Below are 17,956 nucleotides of genomic sequence, written 5' to 3' on the forward strand. Positions count from 1 at the left end.
TGGCCCCTCTGATAGCCAAACAGCAGCAGCAGCAGCCTGCTCTCAGATCTCCCTCCAGACTGGCACAGTGACACTGGGAACTGTGGGCACCTCCGGAGCCACAAGAAGGAGAACCGCAGACAACCTCAAACCAGACAGACTTTCTCCCTTCTCCCAAATGTTGATGCTGTGAGTTGACGCTGTCTGCTGCGTGTAAACTCAGAACCCGAGTGACTTAATGGAACTGGGCAACAGTGTTCCTGTCTCCACACACAGGCAGCTTCAACCAATCACATTTCAGAGCCACTGTGCCCTCCATTTAGCCTGTGACGGTAATTGAATGGACCATAAATGAAGGTGGAGGCTGCTGCAGTAAGTCACCCATTGGTAGCTATTTGGGTAACATGTTGTGGCTCTACAAATGAGGTCACTGACAGACACTGAGGCTCTCTCAATTTGAGGCAGTTGCTTACAATAGCAGAATTCTTAGCATGTTGGTTTTTGGTGGCACAGATGATACAATCCATTAGTGAGTGAGTCTGTCTGTACTTGTAACTGCTCAGATTCTCACCTGAAAACACAGATCTCTTATTGGCATCACGTGAACCACCTGTGGAAAAAAATGAATACAGAAAACGTGTCATGTTGGGCAACATGGTGACTTTTAAAGAACCATTCAACATTTTTAAGAATGCACTTACTTGCTATCTTGCTAAATGTTGCCTGAGAAGAGCAATTCTCTCATATTCATTGTTTTTGTTAGATATGCCACTATGGACACCAGTCGGTTAGCTTGGCTCAGTGCAAAGATTGAAAATACGGGTGGAACACTTTGGCTACCAGCACTTTTTATGCTTCAGTGTTTTTGTATGGAAACAACAAACATGATATAACTTGTTAGTCAGGGAGCTTTAAAGGTGAAAATATTGTTATCTAAACGAACAGGTTGTAGCTCCATGTTTAACAGAAACGTATGAGTAGTATCAAGCAAGAAAGAAAATAAGCATCATTGAGCTGATTTTGAACTAATCCAAAACATTGTATTTTCAAGTTTCTTTAAAGGATTGCAAGTAGTGCACATGTTTAAATAGCTAACATGTTCACTATCACCTATGTGACTGCTTTTATCAGTTGCGATTATTGTGAGACAAATAACACAGCCCATCCCTTAACACTATTAGCAACCTTAGTAAATCTAGAATACATTCATCAACCACAACATTAAAACCAATGACAGGTAAGTAAATGTTGATCATCCCATTACAACACAACGGTCTGCTGCGAAACCTTGGGTTCTGGCGTTCATGTGGGCGCTACTTTGACATGTACCACCCACCTAAATATTGGGTGTGGTCAATATCCGTGTTTTCCTACTACTTAGCGTGTCAGAAAAAGATTTAGTATGTCAGAATACATAGTATGCCAAATGCAGTATGCCAAAAATACCACAGAGTCCTACTGCATCCGGTCGAATTTTGCAGCATGCAAGCCAGTCTGCTTACCTGGCTATTGTCACCCACAATCCTCTGCAGTTGCATCATTGTCTCGTGTGAGTACAAAAACACTAGAGACCTCAAGGGCACACAGACAAATGACAGTTTTTTTGCACAACAGCATGATGATGGTCAAATTTTAAGGTGCAACGTTATGATGAAGTAGTAGGTCTCAACTGTAAGCATACCGCATGAAACAGTTCAGACTTTTCCAAGGCAGCTGTAGTACGTACTTAACTTGCAATGCAGCCATTGTTGCAGAATGCACCTGCCTCACCACAAAAAAAAAAAAAACTCCTAATCTGATCAGGCATCTGCAGGATGCACTGGAACAAGCCCAGATCCACGAAGGCCTCCCCCCAAAGGATCCGCTGTCATTGTCCCTGTGCCAGACACTATAGAACACCCTAAGAGGTTCTGTGGTTTGAAACTTGAAAACTTTTTTCTAGCAGAACAAGAGGGGCCTACACAAGATTAAGCAGGTGGTTTTAATGTTGTGGCTGATCAGTGTATAATATCCTCATTTACTTCAACTGGTCATATTATACGTGTTGAATTCTTCATTCATTGTGCCGTGTAGGACGGCGACAGTCACAGAGGACAAAGAGTGTAGAAAAGTGAGACTTTCATCTCCACTGTGGTATGTGTGGTTGACCCATTGTGGAAGTTTATAGAATAACAGGAAATAGCTATGGACTTTCCCTGTTATTTAGCTCTCATTTCAGACACATCTGCTGTGATACTGGGAAGAAGGGTGTTACTTCCTCCATGATGTGAACCCCATATTCATGGACCCACATGTCAAGTACACGGAAAAACGTTTATCTTTCCAGAAAAAGAACTGAGCAGTTTAATTCAATTTAAATTTGTTTTGATTTGATACTGATTGGAATCTGTCGTAGACAATAGAAGACTTCCTTGACACTAACTTTTCTTCCTTTGTTTGTAGTGATTCAAATCTTATGGAACAAACTGAATGTTCAGTTGCCAGTGTGCTGTGTTATTTAACAGATCGAGAAATTACCCAGGAAAACACTGAAAAATCGGATTAAGGGGGCAAAAGTGCGCTCTGAAAACAATTTTAATGTCTTACCCTGACTAATACAATCACTCACATGCACACACACAGAGACATACAAACCATATTTCAGTGCACAGTCCTGTGGGCCCTCTCGCACGCCAGAAAGTGCTTTGTCACGTCTTGTGGCTGTTGGGTCTCTTTTTCTCTGTCAGTTTCTCTCTCCCTTGTCTGAGCCACGTCTAATTCAATATGTGGTTCATATCCTTTCTCAACATGCCATTACCATTGCCAAGGCTTAGAGCTGGCCCCCAGGGGCTATTAGGAAAACGTATCCATTTATTGTGCAAGATACACATTTGGCAAAACAACGACCCTCTAGAGGAGCTAGTCAGAGGGGTTATATTTCCATGTGACAACCATTCGCGTGCTTGATCTTTTGTTGACTGGAATTCTTGTTGCATAACGTCAGTGAAGGCTGTCTTTTGGTGTCCCGCAGACACTTAATTTTCGGTGTGAGTAGCTGATGGTGATTCTTTGTTTACGGAGAAAACAGGACTAAGTTAATTTGAGAACATTTCCAAATTTATGGCACACACGATTTTTAGACTCATTTGTAAATTCACTTCAGTGTTTGGACTTTTTGGCTCAGCAGTTACAGGACGTAGACATGTCAATGTTAGTCCGTCTGAAAGGTTATTAGTCTGTTTGTTCATCCAGCATGTGAGTCCAGAGAAAGAAGTTTTGACTACCACAAGTCAGAGTACTATAATGTACATGCTGGTACTGCAAAAACTAAGGCCAAGATACATATTCCAGTCTTTAGAATATGTGTGGATTTTCATGGGCCAAAGAGAAATAATCGTAATACTTTCATTGACCCATTTACTGCCCATGTTCATGCTTCCCCAGAGGATGAACCTTTCCCATTTAACACTCCATAGCTTTGAGTTTGCAGCAAATTAATAAACTTTCCGCTCAATATCTCACGATTTAGCAATACTGTCACTTAATTTATTATTATGAAATCTGCAGAGCCAATTCCAGCTTCCAAGGAGATAAACCCAGATGGTTTTATTGACCCTGTGGCCTTTTCTTCATTGCCGCGATCGCTGAAAGTGTTACACTTTCACAAATCTAACTAGCAAGGCTCCAAGAATAGTCAAATTCTCAGTGTGCTGTTTGTTCTGTCCAAAATACGAGTCTAGCCCACACAGCAGGCTTTAAAACTACTTGTTCTGCAGAATTATGCAACATTTACTTAAGTTATTTTTTCATTTAGAGCAGCCACAGCAGTAAATTCTTAGCAACGTCTCAGAGGACCTAAGAAGTTTAGCCATATGTTAACCAATGTTAAGACAGCATACATTTGACATACGTTTCTTGGTGGATGGTAGTGAATTTAGAACTACTTAGTTTCACTCTGGCAAGTTTCTGACTATCAGACCAAACTACCACATACATTCACTTGATTTACGGGCCAGAACACTGAAGGAGGTCTGATCTAATTCTGTCACATTCAAAGCCAGAGTAATATTCTGCGCTGTATCATAGCCAGATCATTAATATGACTGGATTTACGACTTTAAAGCCAGAACCGTTCATGTCTATTGATAGAGATATATCTTGTACATGATGCCAGGAAAGGAAATTTTACATGACATCCCCCCCTCTTTCAGAACCGCTCCAGGGTTTCACCCAACAGTGAAATATGGAAATTTTCACGTGGCAGTCCTTGTGCTCCATCTAAAATTTTTATAAGGAATACTTTACTATTGCCACTTTAATGCAGTAATAATTCATTGCAATAAAGCAGCATTACAGTAATGAAATGACCCTCATGTCTTACAAAGAAAAAAAAAACAGCTGTGGGAAGGTAAAAACATTAGAGGGGTAGATTTGTGAACTGTGGATTTAACTGTGAGGCTTTGACACACTCCCTGCAACGGCACTAAATTTTAAACATTTGCTCTCTCTTGAAACGGGAACCTGAATTTGGAGATGATAAACAATCAGCTTAAAAAAGAAACAAAAGACAGAAGGAAGGAAGAGCTTAGTTCGGTCACTCACTCTTATCCTGTTCAGGAGGCTCCAGGATGTCACTGTCTGTGTCACTGGGAATATGCCAAGGCTGCCTGATGGCCTGTAACTGCTGGTAAAACTCATCCTAAAATGGAAAAATAGAACCGAACAGGACAGAAATTATGAAAGATGGTCACAATTTATATAGATAATGGACAGAAGAAAACACAGATGAAAAAACAAGGTTAGGAAAGAGAGCAGCCGGTCTATTTAGCCATCAGTCGCTCGTATACTGTGCGTGATGTATTCAAGGTCTTGAAGTGAATGAGACAAAAACATGTTGAGAAATATGTCATCAGCAGCAACATTAAGCCTAAACACATCTAAATAATGTCTTCACATATGTTCTCTTCGTCGTATATAAGTCCCTAATGGTATATTTACATTGAACGTTGCAACTGGCCCCATAAAAACGGGTAAAGGGTCAAAAAACTAAAGTTCACAAAATTCCTTACTGAATTTTCACCTCCAAGAGGGGTCAATAACTGACACATATACAAATACATAGCATAACATTACATCTTTTTTATCACTGTATACACTGAAAGTCCTCAAGGATGGACTGTTATATACAAATGACCAAAGAAACTTGTCATAGGTCATGTTTAAGTGCTAAAATGACAGTTTAACTGACTACACAAGTAAAAGAGGACACGAATATTTATGCTCTCTCTTTTCTATTCATCCAGTATTTTAAGAGGTTCAGGATTCCCTCACTCTCTACCCAGGCCTCACTCTGAGACTTCAGACCTTCTACATGTGACCAGGTGGCCTCAATAAAAGCAGACTGGGTGCACTAGTGTTTTGGATAATGTCACTATAGGTGTCAACTGGCGTAACTGTCAAAGAATATACAAAGGGACTGTAAAATTCCTGCCCACCATTAATAAAGCCTTCAAGAAAGTCTCATATTTAACAGCACTGCTGTTAAGTAGATCATGAAAGGAATATAAGAAAGAAATCCCACTGAACGTTCCCCTTTTATGCCAGACTCATTTTTCCACAGTGAAATGACATCCTACTGTACAGACCTCCATGACTCTCCACTAAACCCCACACGAAGTGTGTGTGTGTGTGTGTGTGAGGATATGCACATGTGTGACATGGTGTGTTCTGGTGCTCTTACTCGTAATCTTTTTGTGTAAAGTCTCTCATGTTCTACACACAGCTGTACTTTTTTTTTGGACACTCAGACACACATGTTCGCTCTAACCATACTAAAACATTACAATAAAGTGGAAGTTATTGTCAAGTCCGTGACCCAAAGTTTATAACAGTTTGATCCCATGTTTTACACACTGTGGGCATACTGATCTATTTCACTGCTAGATAAACCGTACATGTAAAATACTATGTAAAAATGGATGTTGGATCGTGGCCGCAGAAGACACTATTTCCACGACAGAAACATTTAGATCTTGCTTATTTGCTTTCTTGCCAAGTGGATGAGAAGATCTTTTCCATTCTTCTAACTGTCAATTACTTTGAAACTTCAGCCAGGAGATGCATAGCTCAGCTTCACATCAGGCTTGGGTGCAGCTGAAGTGGCTCTGTATATAGGTTAAAAAATATTCACAAACTTAAATGTAAAAAAAACTATTTCTGGTTTTATATGCAGGACTTTCAGTTAGCCATGTCCAACTTTCTTGCCAAAACTGACTACACAGCAAAAAAAAAAAAAAAAAAAAAAAGGATTATGCTCATGACACCATGCACAATCACAAAAAAATTAATTTTCTCCACTTTTCTTTGCACCAATTTCAAAAACACCATCCTGTATAATGAGTTAATTATTAAACTTTAAAGGCACTGGATGTAGTTTTTTAATGCTAAGCAAAGTCAAATGTTATATCTGAGAGTGGCAATTAACGTCTCATTTAAATCTCTGCCAGAAAGCAAATAAGCATATTTTAACAAAACTTTTTAAATAAGCTTTGAACCTGACACTGTTACTCACCACATCAACCATTTAAAAAATGACCTTTAGTGTTTCTTCTCCTGTGTAAAGCCTTTAAAGCTGCTTCTTTGTGGGAAATAGCAAAGTTTAGAAAGGGAATGCTGACACAATGCAACACTATCTCCATTTCTCTAAATCAGGACAATGCATTATTGCTTATGTGACTTCTAACCGGAGCAGAGAAAGTGTGTGTTTCAGCTTGGGGTCTCACCTCAGACAGATAGGCCCGTAGGCTGGCACCGAGGCTGTCTGTAGTGCTTAGTCCTGGAGGGGTGAGCAGCGGTCGGGGATGTGTCGGCTGACTCGTGGGCGTCACAGGGCGGCTCCGCGACCGCCTGAAGGTCACCTCTTTATGAGATCCGGGGTTAAAGGTGGAGCGTGTCAGTAAACTATTCGGGGTCAGGGGCCTGCTGGGTGTTCTGGGGGTTTGAGTCCTGCTCCCGGGGTTGCTGGGAGATTGAGTCCGACCCATGACCAAGGTGGTGGGCTTGGGGCTGAGTAACGGGAGGCCCACACTGCAAGACTTGCCCGAGAGGCTGCTGGCCGGAGACTGGGGCCTGGAGAGGAGGCTGGGGAGAGGGAGTGTGTCAGGCAGCGTTCGGTGGCGCAGAGGGGTGTGGAGGAGACTACTGTGCGGATTGTTGGTGCTCCGAGTGGTCATTTTGCCTACTTCTGCCAGTTTGGCCAAGTCCTTTTCAACCTCTGTAAAAAGAAGGGAGACAATTGAAGTTAAAATCTAAATATCAAACCTCAAGGAGTGAGCTGGTATAGTTTACTAATTAAATCTTATTTTTGCAATACAAACACAATCTTGGAATGGATTTCCAAGATTCTAACACAAAGGCAGGCTTATTTTTGATTATTATTCAGAGGCAGTGCTATGAGGCCAGTGTACATCCTACTAGACTGATGATTCACAAACTTTACTGAGCATTAAAGTGGGCGAGACTGCTCAGTTTAATCCCTCTTCTGGGCAATGATGACAATATTTATAGACCTTGTAAACTGTGGTCAATCCAGCTTCCTCCGTCAGAAAAAGTCCCAAGTTGATATACAGTAAGTAAAGCATGGTAATATTTTTTTTCCCTGTTCCTGACAAAAACACATTTGTTTGCTGCTCTGGTAGTCTCAAAAACATTTTGTGTTTGTAAAAGAAGTGACGCTGCCAACTTCTGTGATCAACATCTGGGTCATTTTTTCCGTGTTTTATGTTTTTGTTCTAAATTTTGGCAATAGCTATTCAACAAACCAGTCTGGGAGTTATCATTTGAGAGGCATGATTTTAAGAATGACTCATCAGAACTGAGCATTTCTGGAAAATTGCATATGTGTGACGTTACACAAGTAAGCATGACAGGTATTTCACAAACCTTAACTTCCATGTTTTTGAGCAAAGGGGGTGTTTTGCTCATTTGCACACAACGTTTTTCCGTGTAAATATATAAAACACATGCTTCCATTCCCTAACAAATATCCATTTAATATGCAAAGCAGAAAATCTCCACAATACTTCCCTAAATTCAGCTTTCGGACATTCACTTAGGAAGATTTAGTTTGTGTAAAATCCATTCCAGACTGTTTTGTGTAACATCCTTTGGGCATCGAATATGTATAATTCTTTGACATGCATAATTAGATTGTTGTTTCTGTGCTTAAGCAGCTCTGATTCATAGAAGTCAACCATCACAGTGAGATACAATGCAGAGCACATACTTTGTGCCTTTTCCATGTGCTCAGTAACCTGCATGTGTACTGCATGACATTGTGTCTGTGTTGCTTTAACCCTAACACATTCAACACATGTGATATTTCTAAATAATGGAGAATAAAAACAAAGTACAGCTTTGCCTTTTTCTTTCTTTCTTTTTTTTTTTTTTTAACTCTGTAGGCTGTTAGGGGCATATCATGACATCAGCTTTTGGCATGTCCGCCATATGTAACCGTGCTAACCATAATGAAGCATTATTATTAGGTTGCTAGGCTGCACAAACATCTAGATCATGACCATAAAATCACAAATTAAATCAGCAAATACCTCTGGATGGTAGTGAAATAAATACTACGGGAAAAAATGGTGTAAAGTGAAGGTCCACAAATGATGATTTCCCAGCCGTCAACCACCCACACCATGTCCACAGTGACTGGTGTTAGTATTATTATATCATGCTGTAAACAGGATATGTTCACAAGTAATCAGTTCCCATGAAGCTGATATTTTCATCTCAAGTTATTTACCAGTGTAATGATAAACACCACATGTTTTTGTTGTGAAAATCTGTCTCCCTTCCGTAAATGGTTGCTTCACTCATGATTTTATTGTAAACCAGTTGCTTCCCCTGACGTCCTGGCAGTAAAGTGTAGCCTATCAGAAGCAGTTTGATTTTTGAATTCTGTGTAGTTGACTGTGTTGAACACAGAATTATTATAAGCTATCTCAGAGACACTGATACAAAACGACAGCTCCAAGGGATCAAAGACGTAACATAAAAATCCATATGGCATGAACCTTTGATAGCCAAGTTTTGATCCCAAATTTGAGTAATAAGGGAAGGAAAAAAGAAAGAGGGGAGAAAATGAGATACAGAAAGACAGGGAGAAGGAGACAAAAAGAAATAGAAACAGATCTAATCTATTAAAGTCTTTGATCAAGAAGCAGTTGCACGTGGTGAGAGAGCAAATGGCCACAGCACGCAATACACCCATTCAGAACTCATGCAATCTTTATTGGGTCCCTCCGCTGAAAGTAAACAAGTACGCTAATGACATATCATTTGTCTTCAGGCTTACTGCTTGCCTGAATACATTAAAAATACCACCCATTGCCCTTGGATAGACATATAACTGGGCAATAACTAACTGAAACTCAGTGTTGAACCTCAATACTTCAGTGCAGACCAAAGAGGTATCTAAAATCAAAAGTCGGCATCAATATCTTTGAAAGGTTCTTGGCCTTATTTCGTTTTTTTCTGGCTCTAAAGCAGGAAACTTTTCAATTTTAATTTATTGCTGATGCACTGAGCAGTTTGGAATATTTTGTAAAATGGAAAAACAGGTTGCTCAATCTCCCAAAGCGTAATGTACCAGCAATGATACAGAAACTTCAAGAACAAATCCATAGTGAGGTGAAACTGCTTGAAAATAAACTACACGTCGGCGACAATTTCAGTGATCACAAATTCATATCTTCACTATGACGACACAAAACACAGACAAAAGTGATCCCACGGCTACTTAATTGGGGTAACAAAGTAAGATAAAAAAAGTGTGGCTGCAGGTGGTAACGTGGAAAGCATTAACAGCTAATGAAGGTTTGAAAGAGCTGAATTAGCTCGTCAAAAAGGTTCAGTGAAACGCCTGGTGGGAGCCTGAATATTCCTTAACTCAGAGTAGAAGTAGAAATTTATGCCATCTGAAGAACTCCAGGGCAACAGTTAGGGCACTGTTGACTCTAACAGTCTCTCCCTAGTTTCATCTAGGAAATAACAAACTGTATTTAGTGCTGATGTGCAGCTAAGCTCTCACCTCAACTGTGCAAAAAAAAAACAATAATCCCAGCAGGACCCATGCACCCCTCCTATACGCTTATTATTATTAGTTCTATTTTCACATTGTATCGTTTTGTACTTTCCTAATACTCTATTTTATTGCAAATACCAACAATTTTTGTACCATTTTATCTATCTATCTATCTATCTATCTATCTATCTATCTATCTATCTATCTATCTATCTATCTATCTATCTATCTATAAGTTTACAGGGTGACTCTAAGCGGGACCATGGTTAGACAGACAGAGGTATGTTTACTTAGTGGGACCAGTATTCTTCAAATAACTTTGGTATAAGAAGGCATGTATGAGGCCTTGACACAATGTGACGCTGTCAAACAGAGTGGGAGGACATGCATAAACAAACAAGTGTGTGACACATGATGGTAAATGGCAACGTTCCCTCTGGCCTTCACTCCAGACTTTCATCTGATTCATAATACGTACTTGATCTTCATGACAACAAAAGCAGTCTCTGAGTCACCCCCAGACGTCACATATATCAAAGATGAGCCTTGGACTACATTACGAATAATCATTTCCAAATTGCCTCACAAATTCCATTTTGTCAGACAAAATCAGTCTCCGGCGCAGTCAGGCTTCGATCAGCTCCAAATGACTCAGCACAGCTAGAGGAGAGTTATTGATTGAACCTGTTGACACTGGAGCTAAGATGAATTCCAGGCATGTGGAAATTGTTTTAATTAGCTTTTTCTTTTATTTAGTCTTGACACATTTTAGCAGGAAGATTAGTTTTTAATTAACCCAAAAAAATCCTTTGGCCAGTGAATTCCTCAGCTTCTCCCCCTCCCCCTCCTCCTCCTCCTCAAGTGCGATCTAAACCCCTTTAAATAAAATCTCTATAGTTCAAAGTGTGCACATGTGTGTGCGTAGCTGTGCATGTCTGCATGGTGTAGACTGTGTTTTGTAATCAAAGAAAGTATTTGATCTGACTTACCCGTACAATCCATCATTAAAGCCACTATTGTATGCAGACAAACTCACATACTGTATCACAGCACATGCATGACACATAAAAACACACATAGAAAACACACAAACGTACACAGAACTGCCTACCAGCGAGCTGCTTGCCCATGTTCTCCAGCTCTTTAGAAAAGAGGGAGTCGCCCAGTAGCAGGCCCGTCTGCCCGACAGAGCTCCCACCTCTCACAGCCTTCAGATCAGCCTCCCAGACAGCCTGACGCTAGTTAGCAAGGAGAACAGAAAGAAAGAGAAAGTCACATTAGAAGAAAGACCCTTCAATTAACTCTTTATATAATTTTCAGCTATTGCTGGAAATTTCTGAGCCATATCTACTGGAAAAAAAGAGGCAATTATTATTTTATGGGCTTTAGAAAAACACAAGAAACCACAGCAAGTGCAGATGAAAGCATAGAGCGTGGAGTGCACTCTGTTAAGTGAATGCGGGGCGCGAGACAGTCAGTAGTGGTTCAGGGCATTTTTGTGTAACTATCAGTAAATCTATAGGAGCTCGTACGCACACTAGTCCGTTGGCAAAGATCCTGGCAGCAGCAAATCTTGCACCAGCAGTTAAAGAGCAATAAATCAGCTATTTTGAGTAGTTCCCGGAGTGCACATGATATTGGTATTTTACAAAAATAAAGATGATCATATTCCAAAGCATATGAAAGAAAAGCTAGAAAAGCAGACGGGATCACTGGATATAGTGGAGTAGCTGTTTTGGTCTGTTTCGCTCCTACCATTCCTGGCCAAGTGTATGATTTGGAAAGGGACCTGTTTGATAGACGGTGCTTTGCCAAGTCCTGTAATGGCAGCAAGCCTAATCCTCCTATTTATTCCTTTGATAGGACACAAGTGGCCAGATGATTTGTTAAGCCGATGGACCGAGTGCACATGAGCTCTAAGCACAGGTGAGACATAAAATCTGTCAGCCGTAATTCCACCTGCTGTAAGTTTGGTTTACACTAGATAAGTTATGATACCTCCGATGCCAGTGCTTACATCATTTGATGTGTTAAGCGCCTAATGAGAGACAGAGCTGACTTGACAAAGTGCTGACACAGAGGAGGTGTCTGGGACATCTGGTGATATACATTCAGCGCAGTCTTCCAACAACAGTTCAAGACAATCCTGGGATGTACAGTGGAGAGCAAACGTGAGGACACCCAAGTGCAATACCGCTAAACATTCAACATTGTATCGTCTGAAAGTAATGGTGTGATTTTGATGTTTAAGTGTAGGGTAGTTGATCTTGTGTATACCTTCGTGGTTCTTACACTGAAGGGACATAGAGCCGCTTCAGCAGGGGGCAAGTATGCAGAAAAATGAACAAATATGATTTATACACAGAAAATAAGCAAGGCTATCAAACTGATCTTATTTTTTTTATTTATTAGTGGTGTCCCATATCATTAATGATTGACATAAAGTGTGGAATGCGGTGGCAATAACTCTTTTTTTTTTTCTTTTTTGGCACAAAGTTTGAGAACCACTGGATTAGATAGACTACTTACACTGAAACTGTGGACCACAAATTAGAACCTCAATGCCACAATATTCGGTACACCTGTGACCACAGCAACAAAACCGATTCCACATGTAATTTCAAGTTGAGGCTAATTGCACGAACAAGGTTATAAAAGAACACCTGTGAGCACCACAGCTTTCTCAGTTTGTCCCTGGGGTGTATCTAATGCAACATGGCTGCACACGGTGAAAAATTGCCAGAAAGTAAGGAGCTATAGGAGGGCCATAATACCAACTATAGAGGGTGCAGTGTCCAACCTCGTACTATTCGCTTTTTGCGCACCTTGAATTCAAAAACAGAGGAGTAAGTGCTTTTGTCATGTGCACAAGAATGATTTGTAGAAACTTGTGTTTTAGTGGTTGCTCAGGAAGTGCAAAGGAAATTTCATGAAGCCGACCTCTATTGAACACTATTGCTTGCGAAACTGCAAGATTACAAACGTTGCCAAAGAACATAAAAGAAGCCTGATCACTTGCACATTCTTTGATCAGATGAAACTAAAATAAATTTCCTTGGATCAGATGGGGTCCAGCATGTTTGGAGTGGACCTGGCCAGGACTACCACACCGACTCCATGAAATATGGAAGCGGGAGTGTGCTGATAAACAGCTGCCTGAGTGCAGGAGGTGTAGAAAAGATAAAATTTATAGTCTTTTTACTGATCCTATGAATGTAAGTTGGTGTGCCCAAAAACTGAATGAAAAGACGAACACCAATCTCAAGAAGCTTGACAGAAGAGGAATGTTCCATCAAGACAATGATCAAAAACACACTGTAGCAATCACCTTTCAGTCTTTGAAGAAGGAAGAAAGTGAAAACTACGGCTGGGTCAAGTATGTCCTGACCTGAATCCAAGAGAACACCTTGAGAGGATTTTAAAGTGGAAGGGAGAGCAACAAAACCTTTCCACCAGCTGAAAAAAAAAATCATCTGTGAAGAATTTAAGTTTGAAAGACTCGCATAAACCATGAAAAGTAAAGGCGGGTATATACGAATGCTTAAAAAACAGAATGTAGTCTCACACTTCTGTTGCTTTGAGGTGGTACTTCTTTACCCAATCTGTTTACTTTTAATCATGGCCTACATTTCATCTTAAAATTCACATACTCTTTGGAAGAGCATACAGCCTTGAGCTATCTAAAGTTGGAGTGATATTGCACAGGGATGCTCTCAGTTTTGAACTACACAAGTTACACAAGATTTCAGAAGTCAAAGTGGCCTGAAGAGTCTGTTTTGAAAGAGGAGGTATAGAGAAAAACAGGGGATGTTGCTGTCCTCTGATAAATGACAGAACATAATTCCCAGGGTCCATGGCATTGATCTTTGCGACTGTCAGATACATGAGGCGTTCTGTGGCAGCAGAACGGGGACACCACAAGCCAATCCTTAATTATAGCCCTCATAAAGCAGCAAGGCGGGTTGAGCATTACAACTGAATCCCCTCCCCAACTTCATTTCTTTCTCTTTGGTGGTATCTCCCCCAAATCCAACAGCATGACATCATGTAGTTCTCCTCTCAATCTGGGTCTTCTCAGCTCAGGCAAACAAGCCCACCAACAGATTCCTACTTTCCCAAACATTTTCATAATCTTTATCGCAGCCCAAGTCATTAAAATTTTAAAGTGTTGCTGCTACAACTTTCTTGGGGAACCGAGTCCATATTTCACATTGATTATATGAAAGATCCAATTTATCACAGGGCCTTAAAAAAACCCGAACCTTGCTTCATGTGCATTGAGCTCTAAAGCCCCTCTTGTCCACTGTAATCAGGACCATACAGTATATCCTGGAGACTGCAGGCTGGGAGGCTTGCAGCGCTGTACAGTCTAAAAAGACCAGGAAAACAAACAGGATACACCGAGTCTGCTTGCAATTCACCTCCTCAGATAACATCAATAAATAAACAGACGCCACAATCAAAATATGACGGCTGTTTCATCGAGCTCGGTGAAGTCATACATATTCACAGTCACCTGGAAGATGTCAACTTGTGCAATCTATCATAATGATGTAGATTAAAAAATCATGTTCAAAACAGAGATGCCGAACAGCAGATAAAGTCACAAAAACAAACAAAAATGGACTTGATTACTCACTAAAAAAGACACAATGAAGTGATGAAAAGCGATCCCTGTTTACTCTGGTTTAAAGCAGCTATTGTCCTTATCGGAGACAATGTACGACACGAGCACTAATGAGTCAAAAATTTTCATCCTCCCCCTGTTTGTTTTGATGTTTAGATCGGATGCTTTAATCTACACAGGCAAAGAGACGAGACGGAAAGCCGTTTCATCTGCGAAATAAAGAGTGGCCACGATTTTGCGATGACTTATGAGTATATTAATGTCAGTGGCGCAAAACCCAACTTGTATAATCTCCCTCCCACTATGACAAAAACTAAAAAAAACTTAAAGAGAAAAAGGGGGAAACCCCTCTGGTGGTGCTTCTGCCCAACTAACAAACATGGATCTCGTTTCTTGCAAAATTGATTCCATGTTGAGAGCAAACAAGACAGAAAGAAAGACGATGGAAGTCTAGAGTTCAATATTTTATAGGCTGCATGTGTGCAGCTATACGTGTGTGGTCAGCAGTAATAATCACCACAATCTGGGGTTTGGTCCAACATTGCCCTGCACACAACAAGGACTCCTCGGGATGTGTGCATGCAGTCACAGACCTCAAACATGGCTGTGCTGGGTTGGAGGTTTGAGCCTACTGCTGGCTTTGCAAAAAAAAAAAAACAACTGATGGACTCTTGTTGTGGTCAGGCCAGGGTTGCATAGGGACCAATTGAAACACAACACATACAGAACCATGTGCCAACAACGCAGAGACACAAAGGTGAGCAACGTCTCTCGTTTCTGTTCTGTTTTGCACTATTAACTGCATTATTGGGTGATCAAAACTTTGGCTGATAAAGTTTTCTAGCTTTACTGCACACCTCTTCCTGTATCTATCTACATGTTCATGATGTTACAGAAGCCACCTTACATGTAACATTTGCCTCCTAAACAGTTAAAGTTTTCCCTTTTCTAACAAAGAGGAACAGAATGTGACTTACAAATGCACTAAACCAGACAAAAACCAGACGACATCTCATGAGGTCACTTTACAGAGCATGATTTTAATTCCGAAAACATCCAAAATGTGAAAAATCAGGAGCAAAGGCTAATAACGACCCAGCCAGTACTGTTTTTATAGAATCGGATGTATAATGGGCCTCAGCAGAGACGATCAAATCCTGGCAAATGGGAGTCTGTCAGCATAAGGATTTGATTCTCACATGTGTGAGATAGAGAACATCGAGTCTTGTAGAAATGTGTTATTTTTACTCAAATCAGACATCAAAGTTGGGGGATTATCAAGCCTTCAAACATGCAGAGAGAGATTACCTGTCTTTATGGAACATGATCAGGCCACTTGTGTTCAATTATTTTCTTGTTTGAAACATGTTCAGCTGAGAGGCAGACAAGCGTTATGTATACATTCCTGAACCGTGGAATCAAAACAGTAAAAGTAAAGACAAAATGGAACCGTCCATGCCTCCTACCATACACACAAATCCTCAAACGGATTCATCTACTCCACTTTACTGTAAGAAACGAGAGGTATTGTATGTTTTCTGAACAGCTCACTTTACCGTCGCAGCCTTGTCCAGCTCGCACAGCTATGAGAGGATATGGGATATGAGGTGTAACACACAACTTTTAATGAATTCCTGTTGTTTTGGCTCACAGCAGAATCACCTAATGGATTTTATGGACTTGTATGCAGGGCTCAGAGGCTCACCGGCCCAACCACAGCCAAAAGCAAACAGGAAATTGACAATAACACAGTTAGACTTTTACTCAAGCATTCAAAGGCAGGTTATATGACACACCGACTATCCCTCAGTCATGGAAGAAAAACTAGCGGAGAGAGCTAATAATAATAACAGTAATAATAGAAGTGGAAAGGAAGTGTAAACTGGGAAAGGGGCAAATGAGGGGATTCTACGCAGGAGATCATAATGTTCAGTTAGTACGGCTGGAATCATAATCATAGGCTTTATAACTCACAGCGAGAATCACATTTCTACAGTATTTAGCAAAAGCCTCAAAATCAGTATCCCATTACACTAATGGTTAGTTTCTTTGTTCATGGAAGATCGTTTATTTTGTATGTGTGACATCTTGGTATGAATCGTTCAAAAATTAAAAAGGATTTCAAATAGGATTCTGATGGTTTCTGTTAGGGCTGCACAATAGTCTCACAGAACAAGCGAGAAACAGGCGAGAAACACTGAAAAGGAAGATCTGGTTGCAAAAACACATCAGTTATATGGAAATATTTCTGCAGAACACACACAACGGGGGGATGTTGCACAAAAACTCTGTTGGCAGGGTCTTGAAGTTGTTGTTAATATACAACTCAAACCAACTAACAGCATTTTTATGTTCGTTACTATTCAGAATATGAGTTTTATCTCAGTTAAACGTCTTTGGGTGTTCACTAAATCTGAAAATAAGGTGTACATGTATTGTAGAAGTAGTGTACCAGAGTACACAGATAATTACTGAATAAACTTTGGAAGATCTGTACTAATGGATTATTATGGTCAACCAAAACTTTCAAAAATACTCCCACTATTGACCTAATTTTTTTAACTGGTGCTTGCCATTTTGCATAACAGATTTTGTTGTTTATGGTGATTTTTTTCTGTCTTGTATACATAAATCTGTGTTCATTCTAGTTGTTGTAACAGTGATGCCATTCTTAAATTCTAACAAAGTCTGTAGAATGCTCTGTTTAAGTGCCGGCTGGACCTTACTGATGCAGAGTTGCAATATTTGCTTTAAAAATAAAGAAAAAAAATGCAGGGTCTACAAACTTCTATACAAACTAACTGTGTGAAAAAGTAAGTGAAATAAAATAATAAAATTCAATTAATAGAATTAATGAGTGCATGTGTTAGCTCTAGGTTTATTCAAACAACAAAATATAAAAGACATTTTCTAGAAATCCCCCAAAAGAAAGGTCACTATCACTGTTTTTCTGGTAGCTTGCTGTAAACTAAAAGAAATTTAAGGTGCAAGCAAATGAAAGAAAATTCCCAACAAAACTTTGGAGGAATAAAACAGCACTAGAGCTAACTAAGCCGTGCGATTTGCTCAGAGGATAACCATGTGTGCATAAATGTGGAGGTGTGGGGAGCAGACCGGTGCCAAATATAAAAAAAAAAGCCGTACAGCGTATCAACGTAAACTCTGCCAAAATTCCCCTGGAAACAAAAATAAACCATCACAACAGTTCTGCTTTGTATCATGCACGTAGCATTGCATCACGCCAATTATCTTATTTCTACCATACAAATGAACAGTTTGCCCTG

At 40.1% G+C, this 17,956-nt stretch overlaps 1 protein-coding gene across 1 annotated transcript in view; it reads right to left on the reverse strand.

The window, feature by feature from the left end:
- Positions 1-17,956, reverse strand: part of cunh8orf34 (chromosome unknown C8orf34 homolog) — a 62,685-nt gene that overhangs the window by 719 nt on the left and 44,010 nt on the right. Inside the window, exons 11-14 of the mRNA XM_008295777.1 lie at positions 11,157-11,283; positions 6,741-7,231; positions 4,561-4,657; positions 551-589 (exon numbers count right to left, since the gene is read on the reverse strand). Coding sequence (XP_008293999.1) covers positions 551-589; positions 4,561-4,657; positions 6,741-7,231; positions 11,157-11,283 — 754 coding nt within the window. The remainder of the gene's footprint in view (positions 1-550; positions 590-4,560; positions 4,658-6,740; positions 7,232-11,156; positions 11,284-17,956) is intronic.

The sequence above is a fragment of the Stegastes partitus genome, unplaced genomic scaffold, assembly GCF_000690725.1.
Source record: "Stegastes partitus isolate 25-593 unplaced genomic scaffold, Stegastes_partitus-1.0.2 Scaffold1075, whole genome shotgun sequence".
NCBI lineage: Eukaryota > Metazoa > Chordata > Actinopteri > Pomacentridae > Stegastes > Stegastes partitus.